The sequence below is a fragment of the Amphiura filiformis genome, chromosome 9 (assembly GCF_039555335.1).
Source record: "Amphiura filiformis chromosome 9, Afil_fr2py, whole genome shotgun sequence".
NCBI lineage: Eukaryota > Metazoa > Echinodermata > Ophiuroidea > Amphilepidida > Amphiuridae > Amphiura > Amphiura filiformis.
The window spans coordinates 49,831,197-49,854,348 of NC_092636.1; the positions used below are offsets into that span (position 1 = coordinate 49,831,197).

Sequence of the window (23,152 nt, forward strand, 5' to 3'; positions counted from 1 at the left end):
TGAAAAGATAACCAAAATTCATCCTTGGTGCTATAAAACAGACACCCAGGTTAACATGTTTTATGATTTAGTTTGGTTTGGAAACTCAAACTTGTACTTTTAACTGATAATGAGGTCTTTTGAGTCTGAGAGTACTGAATATGAGAAAAATCGTTCTCGAAATTCCCATTTTCCCAGGCAATTTTTCCATTGAAAACTGTGTAATAATAGGGAACTAATACACCCAGAGCTAGACGATTGGTATCTCCCAGTTAACAATACAGGACATACCATACTGTCTACTCAGTGTAGATTAAAAAGTGGATCCAAATTAAATGATCAGAAAATGTAATCAAAATTGAGCTTTAGGGATTCAAGCTATAATTCAGCTATTTTTCCCATTTTGAGCGCTGATATTAACTGATTTGTCTTCATGGTTTAAGGTATCGTCGACTTTACTTTGATATTTAACACAGATGCTGATCTGAAAACAGGAAGAAACAAATGAAATGTACATTTCTTGGTTTCTTATTGTTTTTGTTTTTTACACGTAACATGTACACATTTAAAGCATATGAGTGCAACATATCGTTTTTAAAATACACGTGATTTATAAATCCATGGATAAAAACAAATTTATATAAAAAAACCGTTTCTAGACTTTTTTCGGCTGCTTCCTAAATTGACCATTTTGTGTCTTTGGAGCAATGATCAGCTATGTCGGTAATGAAACATGATAGAAAGCTCATATTTGGTAGATTTATTCTTCAAACCATTTCACAATGCGTAACAAAGCACTCTAAATTCGTGTATATTTTTAAAGTGGATTTTTCAAAGTATTTTGTCGAAAATAATCAAAATAGTGATTAATCTAAAAATAAACCATATTTTAGATAAGAATATCAAAAAGCATTGAATATACTATTATTTGATTTATTTATCAGTTGATGCAAAAAAACACATTAACAAACATTAGATAATTTCATTTGTAATACTCTGCGAAAGTAACGCGCCCAAAATCCAACGAGGCCAGCAATTACTATGCAAATCAGATGATCAGTGACCTTGAAATTTAATATTTTTGAGTCCTCGTAACCTGAACTCGGACCAAAATTTGATATAAATATGCAAAATTCAGGAAAACAATTTGATATAAATTGCAAACAAAGGTATTCTTGAGGGATCGGATAAGAACGTCAGACACATCAAATTGCATTCTGAATACGAGGAATGTCCTTCTGATATCAAATAATTTTCAGTTGATGGTCGGCTTTTCCTCCCAGCTACATACACTCTATGTACATATCATTTGATTAATAAAGTTTACTTCGAGGACTGTTATTATATCAAAACCTTTAAACAAATATCAAATTTTGATAATTTGTCATACAAATTTTATTATATCGCCAATTTCAAAATTATCAAAAAAATCAAAATTATTTGACATCAGCAGGACATTCTTCGTATTCAGAATGTAATTCGATATGTCTGGTGTGCTCTCATGTCCCACAAAGACATTGTCAAAACGTTCATACCAGAGCCCTCGATGTCTAAATAAATTGAGTATATTTGCATACGAAATCTCTTTGGTGCCTATGATAACTTTTCATTGGATGCATACATAATGCTATAGTCTAAATATTCAGTAGTAATACATGATAAATACACGCGAAACAGCAACACTGGTACGAGGAGAAAGCTAATGGTTAATATTACTGCAGAGAAGGCAGTCATTACAATACAGACGAACAAAGTTACCAATTTTATTCACATTTCATTGTGAATTGCGCGGAAAAACTCGAATTTCGCGGAGCAAATGTAATTGCGTGAAGAAAGGAAAACTTCGCGGCGCGTCGCGGAAAATCTTACTGTATCAATCATTACTATCGCAGTTATAATGTCCTAGAGTTTATTTTCAAAACCTCTTACATCCACTTGCCGAATTCTGAGAACACATCCAAAAATCATCAAAAAAAATTACTGATATAATGGGGGTTTCCAACAAAAGCAGTTTTTGGTGGGATGCTCATCCTACCCAAGCATCCCACCAAAAACTGCTTTTGTTGAAAACTCCCTTATATCAATGATTTTTGTGATGATTTTTTGATGTGTTCTCAAAATTCGTCAAGTGGATGTAAGGTGTTTTGAAACTAAGCTCTTCATATGCTGACAAAGTAAGATAAACCTTCACACGAATTTAGGCTCCGCATATTTTGTTCCAACATAAGATGATAAGAAAGTCTATGAATTCAACAACACTTATGATACTCATTCCAACAAGAAGTCCCATAGAGCCACCGATGTCGCCTGCAAATAGAAATTTTCAGAAAGATCAATATCAAACCAGTGAGCCTCAGCACGTGGATTCATGAGTAGCTAACCACTGACGTGGTTCTGCATGAAAACACTCAACAAAACATTTTTGTTTCGTAAAAATGAAATGGTTGACACCAATAAAAGTAGAAGCTCTATTTCAGCAAAACCATACAATAACATGGTGCTTGAAAGTATACGAATACATAATTATTAGCAATATCAGACAAAAACCAAAACGAATTTAAAGCATGGTGTCCATAGTCATGATAGTACTGTGTAAACCCAGTCATAGCAAACGAAATCTAGGACAGCCAACGAAGACATAAATATATGGACCTTCTTTGTGATAACGCTGGACAAGAACAAAGCGAAATAAGGAGGTGAACCGAGTGATCTCTTTCTAGCGACGTTAATATTTGACCAGAAAATAATGGTATTTGATAAATAGAAGTTACTTTTATATATTACTTTAAGCTTACTTTGTAAACTGTTACTCGTATATGCCTTAACTTGAGTCACACTCTGATAACTGATTTCTTCGAAGTATATGCGTAGATCAAGGTAATTTCTCCTGTTAGAAAATATATCAGCACGAATTAATCTCAAGTGAATAGGTGTGTTGCATAGAAAAGCATGGATTAATTATGAACGCCTGACAATTCCCAACAAACTATGAATCTAATTGGTGGGAATCACTGATTCGCGCCTTCGAATATAACGGAATTTACGATATGAAGGTTTCTTGAACAGGTGTCCCATAAAATGCGGGTCCCAACAATTTCTTTAATAAGTATTTAGACCATGGCTACGAGTCTTAGACACAACATATGTTACATGCGTTCCTAAAAATACTAGCTTCATTGACCAAATCTCTTTACGATATATAGCTTCTAAATAATTACATTGCAATTTTCATTTAATAGGAGTAGTCAGCACATGCAGAATGCACACATACATGTAAGGCACATTCCATGCGGTAAAGCGGTGCGTTAGAAACCAAAAACACCCTACAGTATTTGCATGGACCTACTAAATTACGTGTAATTTAATCCTTTCTCTTCTTTTCTTCCCTTTTTTCTCCGTTCTACTGCTTTAACTCCTATTGTTTTTCCTTTCTTCTCTTTCTTTCGGGGGTGGTGCCTGACACCCCGTGTCCGCGCCTGCATACAAACCTGAAAGGTTATTGTCGGGAGCTATAGTAGTGGCCAAACTGGCCATCCGCTGTTTCTTAATGATGTCGCTTAAGAAACCTTTATTTATATAAAATGGTGTCAGGTACATTATTTAATTATTTTCAAATTCTACGTATTACCTGAAATAGTCCGTAGATACGTTAGTTCTCATACTTCGTTGATTAGTGACGTGATCATTAGGAAAATACGCCTGTGACAGTCGTACTGCGTAAGTTTGAGAGTGACATGGCTCGGAACAATTATTGCACATTTTCCTGTTCAAGTTGTTTTTAAGAAACTCGGCTATTTTTATAATGACAATACCAAATCAGAAGTAAAGAAGAGAAAAGTTAGAGAAATGAACATTAGCAATCAATTGTGTTCCGTTTGGTCTCAAATGGAATGTTGGTCTAGATTTTTATTGCGAGTCAGTTGACAACTTTTGAAAGGTATTTAATGCGACACTTAATAGCTATCTTGTATTTTGTTATAAGACGTTCGGTATTTAAAAATTGTATTTTTTTCATCCATCTACAACAGAGATTTAATATTCTGAAAAGTCCATTGCACTTTTATTCAACAGGACCAGCAGTTCTTACGTTGTTTGATTGTGCCAAAACATTCACGCCCTTGGGTTAGAGCACAGATCCTTTACAGGATCTTGAAAGTTGCACTTACATACAAATTTTTACAATACAAAAACACTCACATATCATTACACAAATTTCCTTCCATTACACTGAATACAAAATCAATACAATTTACTGCAACTTTCAAATCTTGGGTTATATTGATTTAAATGTACGCTGTGACGTCAATATTTAGTCAATTGCTGCAAATGAGGTGTCAAAATGTGCAGAAATAATTTCTGCTTCCAACGCATTTTACAGATTTGTAATACAATCACCCGTTTTTGAATAATGGCCATTATTTAAGGGGGTTCGTTACTTTTTTTAGATGTTTATTTAATTTATATTTAGTACAATAGCATACCTTCTTTTGTCACAATGCACTCAATCATCATTTTGGATTGCATAAAGAAGCACGTTCTATATTCAGTTCGAAAAAATATTTTAATAAATATATTAGTGGATATTGGTAAAATGGGTAATTACAATGTAAATTACTTTCATTATACCAACAAAGTGAATGTCATCATGTCAATTAAGTTTACTCACCTTTTCCTCAGCTCAATCACTAGCATTTGCTTAGCTTGATTCAAGAATATAATCGTTAAATCGGGCATGTTGAGACAAAATGGTGTGTACAGACGCTTTGCGTCGTGAATTTTAGGAAAGATTCCCTTACATCAATTACACTTCCAGAGTGTACTGTAAATACTTCTATGATTTCAATTTTAATTAAAAGTAGAGAGCTGTCACATATTGCTTAAATTAATATTTACATACGTTGTTACCAATATTAATATTTTTACATACCTTCATATTTGAAATGTTTGCATCCACATTTATTTATAACAAACTTTTCTTTGCAAGTTTGGAGACACCCTGAAACAGTGTACACTTCGGTTGTGCTCAGCGTTTTGTCTTGGTACATGCAGTCAGGGTCGGAGTACGGATAGCGCAAATTATTAACCTGCAAAGGTACAATTCGTGTAATAGACCTAAACTTTAACAGGCCTTATAAGCTCTTATAGGCAAACAATATTTATAATGGAAACCATTATTCACTGCAGGAGAGAGAGATCGTGCACAGAAAATATTTATTAACAGGAATACTATGCCTACCTCTGTTAGGGAGACGCTCACTGATGTTTCAAACCCAGGGGATACAGAAAATCCGAGCTCTCTTACCAAAGGACGAACGCCTTGTGGATGTAGCAGTACCTGGACAAGATAATGTGAGTATACTTTAGTGAATGTGTTTAAATAATGCGGCTATAGTGGAAAATTACATTTAGGGTGTTGATGCAGGTGGGGTGTGACCCAGGGTGTGACTGGTTGGATGTGATAGGTAGGGTGTGTGGCCAGTGAATGTTTGTTTGAGGTATCTTTGTAAATTATATCCAATTGCTAATTCCAATAAATTTACCTTAAATCCTGCTGCATAATTTTCCCAACTTATGTATTCCTCCTGCTGCGTATTTAATCGCACAAATAATCCATTAGCGCTGCCAGGTTGAGTCACGTTCAAAATATCACTTCTATTCCACGGATTATTGAAAGAATAGCATACACCCCAATCAGTTATAGTGGATTTGAAATCGCATTTTTAAATCCCCGCCATGTACAAGCCACCACCATGTCCCTTATTTGATGGGTTGAATTGTTTATAAGATCAAGCCATTGGGAATCGTCGGAAAGGAGTTGTTGAAACTCTGTCCAATTAACTGACCTGCCTGTTTCTAATGCTGAAAAAGATACAAACGGTTGAATGTCAAGGAAAGTTGATTTTTTTGTAAAAGTAGAAACATGAGAAAGAAGAGGGTGATCAAGAAGAGAAGAGGAAGTGAGAAAATATGAAGAAGAAGAAGAAGAAGAAGAAGAAGAAGAAGAAGAAGAAGAAGAAGAAGAAGAAGAAGAAGAAGAAGAAGAAGAAGAAGAAGAAGAAGAAGAAGAAGAAGAAGAAGAAGAAGAAGAAGAAGAAGAAGAAGAAGAAGAAGAAGAAGAAGAAGAAGAAGAAGAAGACGGAGATGGAGAAGGAGAAGGAGAAGAAGAAAATGGAGAAGGTGATCAAGAAGAGAAGAAGTGAGAAAATATGAAGAAAATGGAAAAGAAGAAGAAGGAAAGAAGTGAAAAAATATGCAGAAAGTAGAAGAAAAGAAGAAGATGAAGAAGAAGAAGGATATTATTAACCTACCCTCAATCCCAAACACCGCCTGCATTAAAGATAGTGTTTTCTCGTCGAGTTTTGATTTCCGCAACTGATTGAAGTTACACAAAGTCACTGCAGGAAAGTTCAAATCTGGTACATGTTTGACTGTTACGAGGGTACTCTTCGGGAATTGGAAAAATTGTTTAAAACTCATAGTAACGTTGAAGCCAAGCCATACTAAAGCTCCCAAAATGATCAAAGTCCATATGAATCTGCAGATTAGGGAAATAAATATTAAGAAATCAAGTATGAGAATAAAGACAAAAAAATCAGTGACAATTATCAGCGATAATAATACGGTAAACTTAAAATGCATTGAAAACACCAAAATCCAGTCACAACTCATGTGATATTATTAAATCACCAAACGTAGGTATCCAGAAAAGATCTGTATCAACAATAACAAAGTATTAGCCCAAGGATTAGCCCTTGACTTGGTAAAAACGTATCATTTAACGCCTTTTCATACACAAAGCGCTCTATAACACAATACATAAAATTAACAAAAATATCGTTACATGACAAGAGAGAAAACAACAACAACAACAACAACAACAACATAAGTGTAAATGAAAATACAATATAATAAAAGTTTAAAATACATAGCGAGACCAGCTCATTATTTAAAAGAGCACGAAATCATGAAACATAGCTAGATCATTCATAGCAAAATATATAACATAATTAGATAAAATGCATAGCGAGAACACCTCATTCATAAAGAGCATTAGCATTCAGGAGCCAACATTATTTTGAAACAACATATAAAAATTAAATATAGGTTACGAGTAATTATTAAAACATACAATAATGATAAAAGCAGGGGCGCATGCTGCATGAACAAATTATGATAAAAGATGCTAGTCAGGCATGGCAGTTTATGGATAAAAAACAATTAAACATAAAAGCTCCAAAAAGCACAAATGTACATGGCAATGATTAATGGCGGTGGTATCAACCAGGGATTAAATAAGTCTTAAGACCCCCTAAAAGCAAGGAAAGAGGAGGAATGACAAAGTGAAGTAGGTATGGGGTTCCGTAGTCGAAGGAAGCTGTGTAAACATGGTACAAGGCCTAGACTATGCCATAGTCGAATTTTATTAAAAATATGTTATTAGTCATGATGAACCCATTTCGTTGAACTCAAAATTATACTGATGTTTATTAAAATTAAAGTATTCAATAGTAAAATGGTCATAAAGAATTAAGAATATCAGATGATTAGTGACAATAAAAGTAATTGAATGCAACATTATCTTGCATAATTATAATGGCTCACTTTAATATTGAACATTATTCTGATACTTGGAATCTACTAGTTTATTGCGGTGACTGAAAAGATCAGATACAGATGTGAAAATCTATCAGTTGCACACAAATCAATATAAATCCGAATTTTATGCTTAAATGTAATAGCCAGAGTATGCAAAATGGGCAAGTGGACTACGGAGAAGTCTATACAAGGCCTTGTCATTGGATTGCGTAAAAGGAGGCTAGCATCACTAGTACGCAAGTTCGTCCTACCGCGTGCGATTTCTAAACGCCGTGATCGTACGCCCGTCAATCTATTCAAAATCACTCTCATGTATAGCGAAGTCGCGTATTTAGCTAGTTTTGAAGATTTTCACGTACGAAATGAACGTGGATACAACGTTAAAAATGCGCAACATTTGTCTATTTAACAATGTATTAAAGACAGTCACGGTTAATGAACATACGAAGGAACGTCTAAGTATTAATGTGATCCTTTTTGTTTGTAAGAAATCATTTAATAAAGTAGCAATGAGGTGTAAAACTTTGACTTCATTCATACGCGCGGTTCATGCGTACGTTGTCCATTACATTGAAATGCGTGCGAGATATAAAAAAAGATTGCGATTTGCCTTTTTGATAAAAACGGACGGTATACGCACGGTACATTGACATTTTGACCCGGATCATACACCGCGACTAATTTGCACCACGAAAAAGTCTCATTTTGAAAATAAATTATATGATATGATACCGTATGATATATGGATGTTGTGGTCCTTAAGTTGTTTTTGGGTAACCATAGTATTTGAGAAGCAATGAAATACAGTCAATTCTAAGCAGCATGTTACCCTTGGTTTTATTTAAAATCAAAAGCATGCTGTATTGAAGTAGACATAAGACCCGGCGACCACCAAATTTCAAGTGTTTCGGCCTGTTGTGAGCAAATCAGATGTTGGTCTTTGTTCCAGCCGCCTTTTTCCCTTCATGACGAAGGAGCACAATCTTGCTTGGAACCGAGACTAGCAATATGTAGGCCTACGCACGTTTTGAACTCCGTATAAACGGACGGTCCGCCGTCCACGCAGCACGTATGGAACATCGCAATCTATCTAATATCTCTAAAGATAATCGGTGAGGTAAGGTGCAATAAGGCCATGGATTTCTATGAATTAATTTTCATTGGCAACCAATGAATGTGTTTGAGCAATTGCTTACGATCTTTGACCCATGTTGGTCGAAATCCCAACATCTGAACATTAGCATAGTCGAGTCAGGACTAAATCAGTGCACAAAACGGTCTTTTTTTTACATAATGAACCATTGTGACTGAATGCAATGACGCGTGACGCTATAATTTGGTCCATATGTGTGAAACAAAAAGGCTACTAATAACGTTTTACACATTTGCATTTCGTCAAATATTTTTCGATTTATTTTACAAAGTATTTAAGGGGGACTGATTGAATGATACACATGCACGAGTCGTGTCAGTCATCACTTGAATAAAATCGGAGATCTTCGGTGTTACTGTCATTAAATCACTTCAGGTTTAGTCTTTCGCATGGTATTTTAGTGCATGTTGAGCTCATGTTGAGTAATTGTTTACTCATTTGTTGAGTTGTGACCTATATGAGCTTAATGTTGTGTATTTTTTTACTCACTGTTGAGTAAAATATTTTTTGCAGTGTAAAGTGAAAGACGGGTATAATTTTTGGCCGTGGAGTCCCATGAGTGATCTAATGTGTGAATATGATATCATGTCAAAATTGCTGTTTACCTGACGAACACAACGTATTTTGGCTTATTCCATTTTAAATGTGAGTTGGTAGATGTAAACATCACCAATATGCCACAAAATCAGATTTGAAAAAAAAAATCATATTATAAGATCACGCATTATGGCTTTAATAAGATTCACGTCATGTATATCGGTAATTAACCAATGATGAAAGCGTATTTTATACACGTATCTACATACTCAGTCCTTAATTAGAGGTTAATAACTGCGCATCGGTTATTTGGAGGGCATTATGAAAAATCTAAACAATTTGCCTTTGGAACCGAGGAATATCCCGAGGGGCGCAGCCCCGAGGGATATCCGAGGTCCAAAGCAAAATGTTTAGATTTTTCACAATGCCCGACATATAACCGATGCAAAGTTATTAACCTCATTCATAACCGTCACTTTGATCTTTTAACTTTACAAAATAACACAAAATTTTCCTCAAAAGTTTGTAAAAATAAACAATTTTTACATCTTCCCTTTCCCAAAATCGATCAGGCTAAAACAAAACGACCAATAACAAAAGTGCGTATCAGAATCTGTGCAAATATGGTAGCTCGCAATCCAAATACGGCAGCCAGCGCGCCCGCAGTTCGTTGGACGCACAATACGGCGCACGCAGAAGTCAATTGTGTGCGACATTGGAACAATTACGCATTTTGCGGTCAATTGTGAGATATTAATGACCTCGATTTGCGTTCGCGTTTTCACAAATAATAAAATATGATTGGATCGCACGCATCGCGTTTATTAATGAGGTTATGAATGTCTAATATGTTTGAATTTTAAAAACTTACCGTCTGAATATGCTATGTTTTGGATCTGTCACGTACTTGATACCATGAAAAGTGGACTCGGATGCAAAATCATGTGTAATTTCAGATGATGATTTCTTCTCTGATGTTGTCTGGTTGGGCGTTTCTTCTGTTGTTGGCGAGGCTGCCGGCAAGGAGGCATTCCCAATATTGTTCTCCATGCTTTATGGAAACTTGTGAACACTATAATATGTACTTTTACTGTACCCTTGGTTAAGAATACATTTGAAAATGCCTTCAATATAGCACTGGTGGGTCGTATCAAGACGCGTTTGAATTACACTACCGTTATAGCCCAGAATTGTCCATTGTTACTCTCCCTGACACAACACTATGAACTGAAAGAATACATTTTACAGGCAATAGCTCTTAATGGCTAATGGATCATTATTGTCTTAGGGATCAAATCAAAACTCGACCGCCGGTTGCCCGCCTTTTCCGAGCAGTTCCTTCCGTTGGTCAGAGATTATTGGTATATGAATATTCAAGAATGCATAGCAACCGCCGTTTTAGTACACAACCGGAGAGATTAACAAAATGTCGATATGTTTATTTCGCGATCACAATAGCGCATACTTGGAATCACTAGACGGTGATTGATTTTTCTTATTCGTGTGCCAATTGGCTTGTCACCAAAGCAAAACGGTTTCTTGTTTATGGTTATGGTTAAAATTGCTTGAATATATTATCATTGTTTAGATCGCTTAATTTAAGTTCAGAACAGTGTTTCATTGATTTCAAGTAAGTGATTTAAAAGTTGTGAGTTTATTATTTTCTGAATCACATAATGTCTGTATTGGTGATGGACAACTGCTAGAAAATAGGAGGGTCATTCAAAAACATAACATAACATAACATAACATAACATAACATAACATAACATAACATAACATAACATAACATAACATAACATAACATAACATAACATAACATAACATAAATTTCATTTATAAAGCGCATAAGACGTTTCGATGCGCTGTACATAATATAAAAAGCACAGGAAGACATTCAGTGTGCTAGCAAAAAGGTTTTTTCAGAGGGTGGGCAAAGGGGGGCAAGAAAACTTTTAGGGTGGAACGTTAACAAAATTGGGTTAAAAATTACAAAACCGGGCTAAAAATCTAACATATCAGAGTGGCCAGCATCTCATGGGGGAGGGGGCAAGACTTATCACAGGGGGTGGCTGCCCCCTTTGCCCCACCCCCTTGGCTACACCACTGGCAATCAGGGTAATAGCAGCATCGATTTATTTTATCAAAGATATCAAGGCTAATTAAAAATTAACACATTTTATAGGCGGTGGCTGAAGCGTCAATAGATTTTAAAATTTAGAAATTCCCATAGGATAATTGCCGAAAAACGGCTTGTGCCCCCTCATCAGCATCACGTTGCCGCTACCCCCATTACCCCATATCCACCTTCCCCAGGACGGCAACATTTTATACCGATAGGTCTCTTGCTTTATAAAACTCTAGTGGGTACCCGCGCGATTTTCCTGTAGACTTTGAGAACCGGACGGAACCGCCTGGAACCGGCGGGAAACTGGCGGTTGAGTTTTGACATGATCACTTACACATGACATGCTAGAATCCAATAAAATCTAGGTGATTTTAGTACTTCACCTTTCACCGACTTACTTTTGACTTGGTGCTTCTATGTCATCCAATGGAATATATAGGCTATAGACGTCACTTTCACTTACTTTTTAATTGAGTGCGTTATTACTATAGCATCTATAGATATAGGATTAAATTATTTTTCAATATTAAAAACCTAGAAAATGTCGTGACAGCGGCCAATTGACCTTTTCGGTAAATCCCATAAGCCTTTGCGAGTACACCTAAGAACTCGTCATTCTGCGTCACGCCGCTCCGCGCCGATGCGCACATCGTTTATCGAACATCGTTACTGCGCATTGTAAGTCGGCGTGACGTCAAATGACGAGTTCTCAGGTGTACTCGCAAAGGGTTATGGGATTTACCGAAAAGTCAATTAATATCTTCAGGTAAACCGTTACCATGGTTACCATCATATGCTCCAGTAATACTCCACATTGGTCGCATTCTGGTATTATAACTTCATTTCTGCAACCGAGGGGAAACTCGGGGACATAATTAACAGCGGTGGTACTGGAAAGATTGCAATAAATGGAGCAAAGGAGGGAAATACGATCACATGGACGGGAGGAAGTACTTGCGACAACTTTATTGAAAATATAACAAAATGAAGCTTGGATTTTACTTGAATCATTATTTACTGCTTGGTTAATTGCAAACTTTGAGAATGATACAATATAATTTTGGTATTTAATGGCCCATTTAGTGATTTGCTCATCCGGATGATAGTAAAAATCATCAAAATTCAGATTTTGTTATTTTTGTCATTGTCGTAGATGTGCTAACATAACCTGCTAGTGGTTCAGCCGAAAGCTGTGTATTTAAAACAAAATAAGACATTTACATGAATCTGCAATTTATATACTGACAGTATATAAGGAAAAATTAGCTACATGTATTTAATTGGGGCTTCAACATCGTCAATACTGTTTTCTTTGTTTTTTGCCACATTTGTCATTTCTAAAATACCAAATGACAATTTGAATGACTTATCCTTCACTTTCAAGCAATTCATAAATACTTTTAATTGTTTTTCACTTGCGCTGGGATCACTGAATGGTGATCAATAAAGCGCGTCATAATAAATTGAATACGTACCCCATGTATCAAATTCTATGCTGTTTTGGTCATTACAAGTCATTGCAAAATAATCATATAGGCCCATGCCCCCCACCCCGGGGGTGGACACTCACATTATTGGCATATGCCTGTTAATCATGTTAATAGACCCCCTTTTTTAGCAAATCTGCCACCAAACGACCACTTTTTTCACCAGCTTACACCCAATGACCCCATTTGTTTTAGTAATTTACATCTCGAACAATTTTGACATTTTTTAGAGCCAGCTCGTCACCCTTAAGGTTACTCATTGTTGTTTGCTGATGCTGGGGCCCAGTATCAAACAAAAACATCAAGGCCGCAGGGCCGGCAGGCCCGAGGCCGGCGACTCCCATGCGACGACTAAACTATCCAAGTGCGATTCATACTTTTAGATTTTTTACTCATTACCCCATAATTTCCCTCATTCGTCAGGCCCTGCCCTCTATCGGGGGCTAATTTATAGTTTAAGCTTGTTTGCTATTGTTTTTGGAGCAACATTGTTTCTTTAAAAGCCTGCGGCGCAACCTTGAACAATATTGTCATTGAGATAACGCCCCTTAGCCCCCAGCCAGTCCCATACCTCATTTCGATTTTTAACATACCAATGTTACCCGCAATGTTACCAATGTTAACATACCAATTCTGCTTTTTATATTCTATGGGGTCGCATATTAGTATTACTTTAATTCTTTAATTTATTAATGTATTAATTTATCGGGGAATCGCAATTTTGTACCACTCACAAAACAAAGAGTATAAGTCCGTCCACCGCTGCATGAAAAATAAAACAAGCTCTGGCAAAATTAGCAATGACGTAATCTTAATGAAGTCTCTAAGGAAGTCCTCGGTTGATTTACTCATTTAATGCCACGTTTCATCTATGGCACGATTTAGGATAAGAAAAATCTGCTCTATTTATAAACAGAGCGGAAAACAGAGAGGATACTGCCCTCTAACGGTGGAGCTACTGTGCGTATACAAATGTGTGGCTGTGTGTGTATTTGTAACGTACACGTTGGTTCGCGTCTTGTCCGAGTGCTGTAATTGTATCCACAATTTAGGCTTTCTTCATTAAAGCCATATTATAACATTTTAAAAAAAATAGATTAGCATTTCTTTGCCATAAAATGTTAGCTTTTACTGTCAGATATATCCCTTTTATTTTTGAGCCGAACAACTACGGCAAAGCAAAGAAAATTGGAATTTACTACCAGCGCACATGTCGCCAATACGTACCACTCCTTCGGTCATGTTGTGGTACGACCCTTTGTTGTGTATATCACCGTCCCGCACGCCGTGTACGTACTGTGTGTTATGAACATCGTGTATGCGTTCGACTAATAATTCCATTGTAATAATAAAGCACCGGTTCCGGCGTTTTATTCAAAATCTCGCATTTTGACAAAACTACAGCACCTAAAATCTTGCAGGGTACATTGGTTTAATAAAGTACAATTTAATCGTGTGAAAAAAAGAATTTTAAAAATTCAGCGAGGGCGTCTTCCTCAGCAAACTGAATGTTATAATATGGCTTTAACTAGGTAAGTGTAAACATACCATTCAACATTTCAACTCACATTACAACATATTTAGTGTTCGATCTAAACATAATTATGTAGGCCTAATTTGTTATGAAGTTAGTAGGCCTACAAGTGCAGTTTCATTTTACAACATTCGTCACACGAATATAGAACAAATCATTCGAACTACCGTATCATATTATAACGCAATTATGCTTGCTATAAAGTAGGTCTATGTAAGTGGAGTTTCATTTTAGAGCATATTAATTAAAAACAAATAGGCCTACCGTAAGTTTATAACATTTGACCTCAGGGGAGCCATTCCAAATTTCTGAGTACGTACCACTTTTAAGAGACATATTTTAAGCTCCTCCCATGTTCACACAATTGGTACATTGCAAGTGTATTTCAGCTGTGATGAATGCCAACTGTTGACGAAGTTGAGGAAATATCACCTCAAACCCCTATAAATTTGATAATAATACAACACTATTGCATAACAGTAACATAATGTTCCCAACAAAGCTCAAAGTCAGCCTCCATAAATGCTCCATTTTAGGCAAATTCACCTACATTATGAGCACCATTATGTAAACTCATGGAAGGCACATTTTCTATCAAACAATTATTTTACACCATCTCCAAACACCTCCAATTAATATTAATATATAAAACATATTCCACACTATAATGTAAAGACTGTATTATTTCAACTTGAAATTCTTGTAAAAATCACAAATATTCTAAACATCATTCAATTGCTGAAATGTTTGAGCCAAAATTTTACTATTGCTTTATAAACGTTAATATCGCTCCATTCCAATGTACAGTGCTTGTGAGGCAGTGTGGATCTTCCGTTTCCTTGATTGCTGTAATTCAAGTCACGAGCATTGTGAAAATCATTGGTTATTCAATTGAACTTGGTAGTACTCTCGATAAAGATGAGTTATTAAACAGTAGTTCTCTGTTTAACATTTTTAGAAACAAATGGTCACTATTTGACAGAAGTCAAATATTTTATTATGTATATCCAAAATGACCAATTCTGTATTAATGCAACTGCATTAGTCAATCGTACACTAATTTCGACCATTATTCCACAGTATTCATTCAGTCGAATGTACACAAGTTCAGGTTATACACACTTCCAACTTGCCTTGAAGACAGTCTAAACATTATGATTGACGTTACTTTTCTATACATCACTTCAATATTCATTGGTATCATTGATTACTCTAATCAGGTCTCCTTAAAAAATGTAGGTTCTTGCGCTGTGCAGTGACACATACTTATGCTCTTTTTTGATTGGTTGTAACGTCACCACGTGGTCCAAATTTTGCTGAAGCCTGAATCCAAGTGAACAGATTTTGTCCATGACTTTTTCAGTCTTTTCTGAAGAGTAAGGACTCCTTGATATATAGGATGGGTGAGAACAATCCATATTTCTGTATAACGTGCTTGGTTGTTTGCTTGTGTACCAACAAATATGTAACACAGTACTATCAGGATTCACAAATCTAGTGTCAGTCCGGTAATGTTGAGTTACCTCCATAATTGCTGGTTGAAATAGAAGGATTATTGCAACCAGCATCGCATAACTGCCAATGAATGTCCAGTCCGTGAAGACACCGGAATACGTTTCTGACTGATATTTGCGTTGATCCAATTCTTTTTGCGACGGCACACCTTTGTATGGTGGCCATGTCAATTCTTGCTTAAATTCTCTTATTTCAACTCGAAATTCTTGTTTTACTCTTCTGGTAGCAATTGCTTCGATCAATTCACGAATGTTTTGCAAAGGTTCATTCTACAAAACATATCGTCGGCAGAGTGCTACACTATCGTAAGTGCAGTTTGGACAGTTTTACAGGAGGAGCATTTTTGTGTTTAGCGTAGCCATTTGTTTCCAAGTAGCCATAAAATGACATGGGAATGTAAAGCAATTTGATTTTAATAATATAAACTATATAAATGGTGTTAAAGTTAATAAATCGATGAAATATTTACTGATTTAGATGTCGTAAGTGCCACATACGATAGTGTTACACTCAAATTGAAATGAGTGTAGAGTGCAACACTATCGTATGTGCCACATACGATAGTGTTGCACTCAAATAGAAATAAGTGTAGAGTGCAACACTATCGTATGTGCCACATACGATAGTGTAGCATTCATTGCTAAATTAGGATATACGTAATATCGGCTCAAATATCCAATATGTCCATTTTATGTTTCTTAACAAGTGTTAATTTATTTTGGCACATAATATTTACAACAGCAAGAAACCTTTTCCCGTAATGTTATCTCTCAAGATTTATTAATGAATCTCAAACTAAAAACACCGGATTTATCTTCTCTATTACCAGTCACGGGAGCTATGAACTTAGCCAGCATGATGACAACGCATACAACCGTCAGCGTCACAGCCAGTGATGTGGTAGAGACTGTTTTGCACGATTTTGTTGTTTAGGCCCAATAAAGTAGCGTATGTGGCACATACGATGGTCTTGCAGAAAAATGAAAAACAGAATTAGCGTGCAAGACTATCGTAAGTGGCACATACGATAGTCTTGCATGCATTATTTAAAATTGCATTGCACTTACGATATTTTATTTTATTAATTAAAAAATAATTAAGCAAATTTGGAACTTAAAACCTAGGTTAAAATGTGTGCTTTTATATAGCCTTCCATAATTCGTCAAAATCTCATTTTGGCCAAAAATGTCACTTACGATAACTTGCTTAATTTATTGTTGTTAATGAGTTATGTACGCTTTATTGTTTCAGCTCTCTTTGCAACATAACTCAAGAACCACAGGACCTACAAAAGTATAGCTGTGATATTTGAGTACTTCTACACACTCGCTTCGAAATGGTCGATGCAATTTTTACCAAAGCTCACTACCATTCACAAGATGCTGTGAACTACCAAATCGCAACAGTTTAAATAGTTACTAACCTTAAGAGTAAACTCATATTTTATCTCTTTCATTTCAGCCTATCCCAGGGTCACATCTTTCATTTTTAATATTTTTTTGTTGACATATTTAATGAAAATGAATATTGACCCGTGTCTAATGAGGAGTGGCACCCTCGGTTGGGTGTGGACACATACCACTTGATCAATCGTATATTAATGCACACGAATAATAAACCAATCACACACGAATTCCAAACATCATTCAAATTGCTGAAATTCCAGCCAAAACTTTACTATTGCTTTTTAAACTTTAATACCGCTTCAGTCGAATGTACAGTGCTTGTTAGGTACATTCGTTTCTTTGATTTCTCTAATCAAGTCAAGATCATTGTGAAAATCATTGATTATTAATTATTGAATTCGGTAGTACTCTTGTAAAGATGAGGAAGTTATTCAAACAATGGTTCTCTGTTTACAATTTCACAGAATTAAATGGTCACCTTCTTGTGTGATTTGGCACAATTAAATACATTTTATTATACATGTACATCCAGAATTTTGTATAAATGCACATGAATAAGTCAATCTCACACGAAAATCCAAACGTCATTCAACAGTGTACAAAGCGCTGACATTTCCGCAGTGAATGTTTACTATTTCTAAAATAATACACCGCTTCCGTCGAATGTACAACAGAATGTATACAAGTCCATGTTTTAACGCACATCCAACATGATTCACGTTACTTTCTATATACATCACTTCTGATCAAAATTCATTGATATCGTTGATTACTCTAATCAGGTCTTCCTAAAAATGTAGGTTTTTGCACAGTGCAGTGAAACAAACTTATGCTCTTTCTTGATTGGTTGTGATGTCGGCACGTGATCCAAACTATTCTGAAGCCTGAATCCAAGTGAACAGATTTTGTCGATGACTTTTTCAGTCTTTTCAGAAGAGTAAGGACTCCTTGATATATGAGATGGGGTACCACAATCAACACGCCCAACCTCGTTTAGTTGATACCAACAGATATGTAAAACAGTACTACCGGGATTCACAAATGTACTTGTAGTATGGTTTGATTGATCTACATGCATATTTGCTGGGTTAAATAAGCAATTCATTGCGACCAACATCTCATAACTGCCAATGAATGTCCTGTCTGTGAAGACACCAGAATACGTCATTGATGATAAATTGCGGTTAGCCCACATTTCCTGAGGCGGTACACCTTTGTATGGTGGCCATGTAAATTCTTGTTTTACTCTTCTGGTAGCAATTGCTTCGATCAATTCACCAATATCATAGAATTCAGCTTCTTTAGTCAGCATATCCAATTCTTTGAAACCATCGGGAAGAATTAGTTCCGATGTTCTCATGAAATTGAGGACGTGTCGGAATAATTTACCGTCTCCGTCGATAATGTAATGTGCAGTTGGCGTGTCTTTTAATGGCAGCAGACTATCGTCAGGGTTGTCACTCAGCATGCGCCCAAGTCTGGAGTTTCGGTAACGTGTAACGTAGATAGAAGAGTGGTGTAAACACCAACATTAAGTGTGATGAAGCTGTTATCCATGATGTTATAATATTGACAGCAATATTGCTACTGTCCTATCTATATGGGACTGACATAATGTATTAATATTAAAAACGTAGCTTAGGCGTTGGCTGCTACTGTTCAAACATGCCAAAGTTCATTCATATCCGGAATAAACGACATTGACGTTAATACTTATTAACCTTTTGCATGATTATAAAGTGAGACATTAATTGGTGAATGAATACGTATTATCAAAAGGGGAAGAATCAATGGTCAGCTGTAAATTCTTAGTAAAAATTAATGCAAATAAATGAGGTATAAATATTATGTTAAAATCATGTTAGGGGCTCGCAAGTTACACCTTCACCCCTTGTATTCCAATGGGATGTTGTTTATAATAAGGGCTCAATCGATCCAATTTCATATCTTTGTATACAGGTGCATGTAATTTACTATTGATATTCATGACAAAAATCAATGCACTTAAAGGGTAAATACATTGATTTGTCATTTGCACGTCAACAAAATCATATCAGTCATTAACCTCCCCAGCAAACACAAAATGAAAACGTTTAAATGTCCGGTTATATAAAGGCTATAAAAACGTTTTTTTAAATAACATTCCAAAAACATTTTTGAAAACTTGATGCAAAACATTCTAAATAGAATGTTATTTTGGGGTTGGGGGTTAAAAACGTTTTCCTGACCTCTATATAACCCGACATTTAAATGTTATTAAAACGTTTTCAAAAGTCATTAAAAACATTTCTGTATTTTGCTGGGTCGTTCATAAAAATCATAAGACCACGCTTGATATTTTGTTAGTAAGGTACAAGGTGTCCCAAAAAAGGTGCCCCTCATTGCGCCCTCTTTTTCTACTATTTCAGAAAAGTTGATCAAGTATATGTAAGTATGTAAAGAAGCCTGTACCCGTTAGCTTTAATAAACCGAAACAATTATTTCAATCGGCTCATAACTTTTGATATGTCCCTTTATCTTGCAAAAACAAATTTGGCGTTTACATAATCTTAATCGGACGTTCCATTCCAGAGATATGGCCTTTCGAGTGTCACGGTTTTATATAGGGCTGCTAGAACATTTTAAAAAGTGTTTCATTATGATATAAATTTGCTAACATAAATCACTACTCATTTTGAGAAATTTGCTCCAACTCAAAGGTTGTCTTTACTACAGTGAGCAATACACTGTATGTGCATGGAAGCCATGATGGGTAGCATATCTGAAATGGGCATGGTGGCCAGAAGTGCATAATTTGAGATGGATTTTGGTAGGCTTAAACATTCTTCAACTCCTTAACATCTGCACATTTTGTCTTAAAAATAGTTCAAGTATGCATATTTTGTAAGTTTGCTTCTCTCATCTCTATGATTATTTCTTTTAAAAAACTTGATCCCTTGATAAAGGAAGGTCCTCTCTATTTATTGACAAATCAGGAAAGAGATTGGTTAATGTTTTCTGGTAGAATAAGGATTTTTTTGAAACACCCTGTTTTAGGCCTATAAATTGGACCACAACAAGTACTGTTACCATTTATCATGTCTTGGACTTAGTGCATGGGGTGTGTTTGCATAGACAATACGTGGGTGAGTGCACACACACCCCGGGTTGAAACAGTTCCAGTAGCAACAGTGGACATCCCTAATATACGGCATAATGTTGTGATTACCGGAGACATCAATTAATTATAATAAACATCAGTAAAATATTGAGTTTAATGGAATGCGTTCATCATGATTAATAATAAAATATTTGTATTTATCAAAATTTCACTATGGCATAGTCTAACACTTTTGCAGTATAGTGTATACGCCAACACAAGTTAACGGAACGCGAGTTACGCGTGAGCGAATGAAATTCGTCAATGCCTGGAACTTGTGTACGTAAAAACAATTATATATACACGTTTACGTGTTGAATTCATTATTTCTGAGGAGGCGGTTAAACATTGCTGTATTAATTCTGTTCACGATATTAACAGAGATACTGTCGCTAACGGACATTCCTTGTGAAATAATCTGTAGCTCGGGCAGATAAAGCTGCCCTCGCGAAGTTAAATACGCAGACGCAGGCAAAGCGAACTCGCATCGTTGTTAAACGGTGATGAACTACGATCAAACATGATTAAATCCCTAATTATAGATAGTATTACACCTGATTACATGATTTTATGACTGAATCCCTAATTAGTAGAATGAGATATTTTTATACCAAGGACCGATTCCCAATGGAGAGAGTGACAAGAACCATTATGTCTCTACATTTGAATTATTCAATTACCAGCAAAACTATCCTATAGAACACAGTCAATATCATCCATAAGGGCTCATGCTCCAACGATTGTGGAAATCATAGCGGGGACGTTTGTCCAACAGAATCAAATTTGTGTTCACATCCTAACATATTCAGCAATTTAATTGCAATTCTGGGTAAAAACCACATGTGCCTGCTAACGGTCAAAAAAATTTTATTGCATGAGGTCAAAGGGGTTTGGTAGTAGGTTACAAAAAGTCACATCAAAAATTCCTCTGGAGCTTGTTGCCATAGCAACGGCAGATTTTATGATTTTGGCGATTTTTGCTTATTTTGGGGTGAAAATAAAGGAAAATATGTACTTTTCTGTATTGCTCCTGACTTTAAATTTGAAGTCACATTCAAAAAATTACCACCATAAAGTACTATCTTTGTGCTTTCCCCAGATGCAAATAATATTTCAATAATATTTCCCTATGTGCAATTTTAGGGCTGGGCAACATTGCCAATTTAGCACTTTTGAAAAAATACAATTTTTACCCTATCTTTGAAGTCTAAAAACTAATTTTGCTTGAGCACCGATAATTATTTCCTCTTTGTTGGTACTCGGGCAGACATTGCCCCTTCCAAATTTGGTAAAAAATCTCTGGGGCTATTTGACCTGTAAAGCCAGTGTTGCCAGAAAGTTTGATATTTTTCAAAAAATGCATTTGTCAAAATAATGCATTTTCTACATATTTAATCATGTAACCTTTAATACCACCAATTTAATTGAAATATTTGCACACTTTGCACACATGATTAGACACACACTGCAACGTAAACAACACTTTGAGGCTGGGGACAAGTCCTGTCCTGCAAAAACCGGTATTGCCAGAAAATCTTACTTTATTAATCCAAATTTCCAATTTGTGCGTTTTACAATTATTTATTCGGCTTATTTTATACTATCAATGTTAGTTGAATAGGATGTGCATTTAAACATTATCTGATACAATACAGGTTCAGACACATGCATGGGCTAGTTTTGCAACAGGTGGCATAGCAAGCCATAGGCTTAGGGGACCTTGAGGATACTAAGCCTAGTTTTGATCAAAAATTGTCATTTTTGTATTGAATTTTTTTTTTAAATGACATAATTATATGGATCTTGAAAAGTGTATCAGCTTATTAAGATGGATGTTTGGATCGAAAAAGTAAATCTCAACATTTTTCTGTGACCTGTTGTTTTTGACCTATGACCTCTTGGAATTCATAAGTAGGCCTAAAATGTAGGATTTTACACTCTTGTTCCGGCAGTTAACAGTCGCCAAGTATAAGAAGAAAAGTTTAAGATTTTTAAACAATTAATGTTCAAAGGCGTGATTTTGCGCTTAATCTGTTTTAACGTATGTTAAAAGACTGTTAAACTCGAGCGTATAAAGGTGGTTATTTTTTGTTACGTTAAAAGGCGTTAAACTGTGTAATGTTTAGTGGAATTGTACTTTACCTGTTTAACGATACATCTCGCGCCACGGAACTTTAACCAAGTATTGTTTAAAATGACAAAAGCAAATGGCGGCCACGAGTGAATGCTGGTCGTGCTGCTTATGGTCTCCTGAAACTTCGTTCAAATAGGTAGGTTTGAGTCAATCAGGTTGCACCAAACTCGAGATTCGTTTGATAAGTTAGCATAGACATCGTTGAGACATAAAGGATGGATATTGATGCGTTCATTTGCTAGATTTAACAACGTCATTGGGATTGACATTCTAGCGATACTGTACTGTACTGTTCTACGTGCACGGTACATGTATATCACCAATGTGTGTACCGCGATGTTCAGTTTTGGGCATACGCACAATAGCTTACAATGTAGACGAGATGCATTGAAGTATCGGTATGCTGGATACCGTATCGAGTGTGTGAATTTATTAGCGTTGATGTATTGTATTTTAGCATTGTATCGTAATGCATGCGAGAGAGAAAGGCTTACTAGATTTTAATTTTTTACTCGGATACATTGCCCGGATAAATAGCGGGTTG

General features: G+C 35.8%; 1 protein-coding gene across 1 annotated transcript; it reads right to left on the bottom strand.

Annotated features, from left to right (window-relative positions):
• Window positions 1-2,088: 2,088 nt before the first annotated feature.
• Window positions 2,089-10,494, bottom strand: LOC140160352 (acid-sensing ion channel 1C-like). The gene is made up of 9 exons (XM_072183599.1): window positions 10,137-10,494; window positions 6,288-6,514; window positions 5,520-5,838; window positions 5,216-5,314; window positions 4,907-5,063; window positions 4,461-4,516; window positions 3,608-3,770; window positions 2,775-2,866; window positions 2,089-2,286 (listed from the first exon to the last, which is right to left on the bottom strand). The coding sequence occupies exons 1-3, from the start codon at window positions 10,313-10,315 to the stop codon at window positions 5,675-5,677; spliced, it is 570 nt and encodes a 189-aa protein (XP_072039700.1). The 5' UTR covers window positions 10,316-10,494; the 3' UTR covers window positions 2,089-2,286; window positions 2,775-2,866; window positions 3,608-3,770; window positions 4,461-4,516; window positions 4,907-5,063; window positions 5,216-5,314; window positions 5,520-5,674.
• Window positions 10,495-23,152: the final 12,658 nt, after the last annotated feature.

Excerpts from the sequence above, each read along its gene's own strand:
- LOC140160352 (XM_072183599.1), bottom strand. The coding sequence starts at position 10,315 with ATGGAGAACAATATTGGGAATGCCTCCTTGCCGGCAGCCTCGCCAACA. Across the intron at positions 6,515-10,136 it reads AAACATAGCATATTCAGACG|ATTCATATGGACTTTGATCA; the intron begins GTAAGTTTTTAA and ends CCTAATCTGCAG. Across the intron at positions 5,839-6,287 it reads GGCGGTGTTTGGGATTGAGG|CATTAGAAACAGGCAGGTCA; the intron begins GTAGGTTAATAA and ends TATCTTTTTCAG.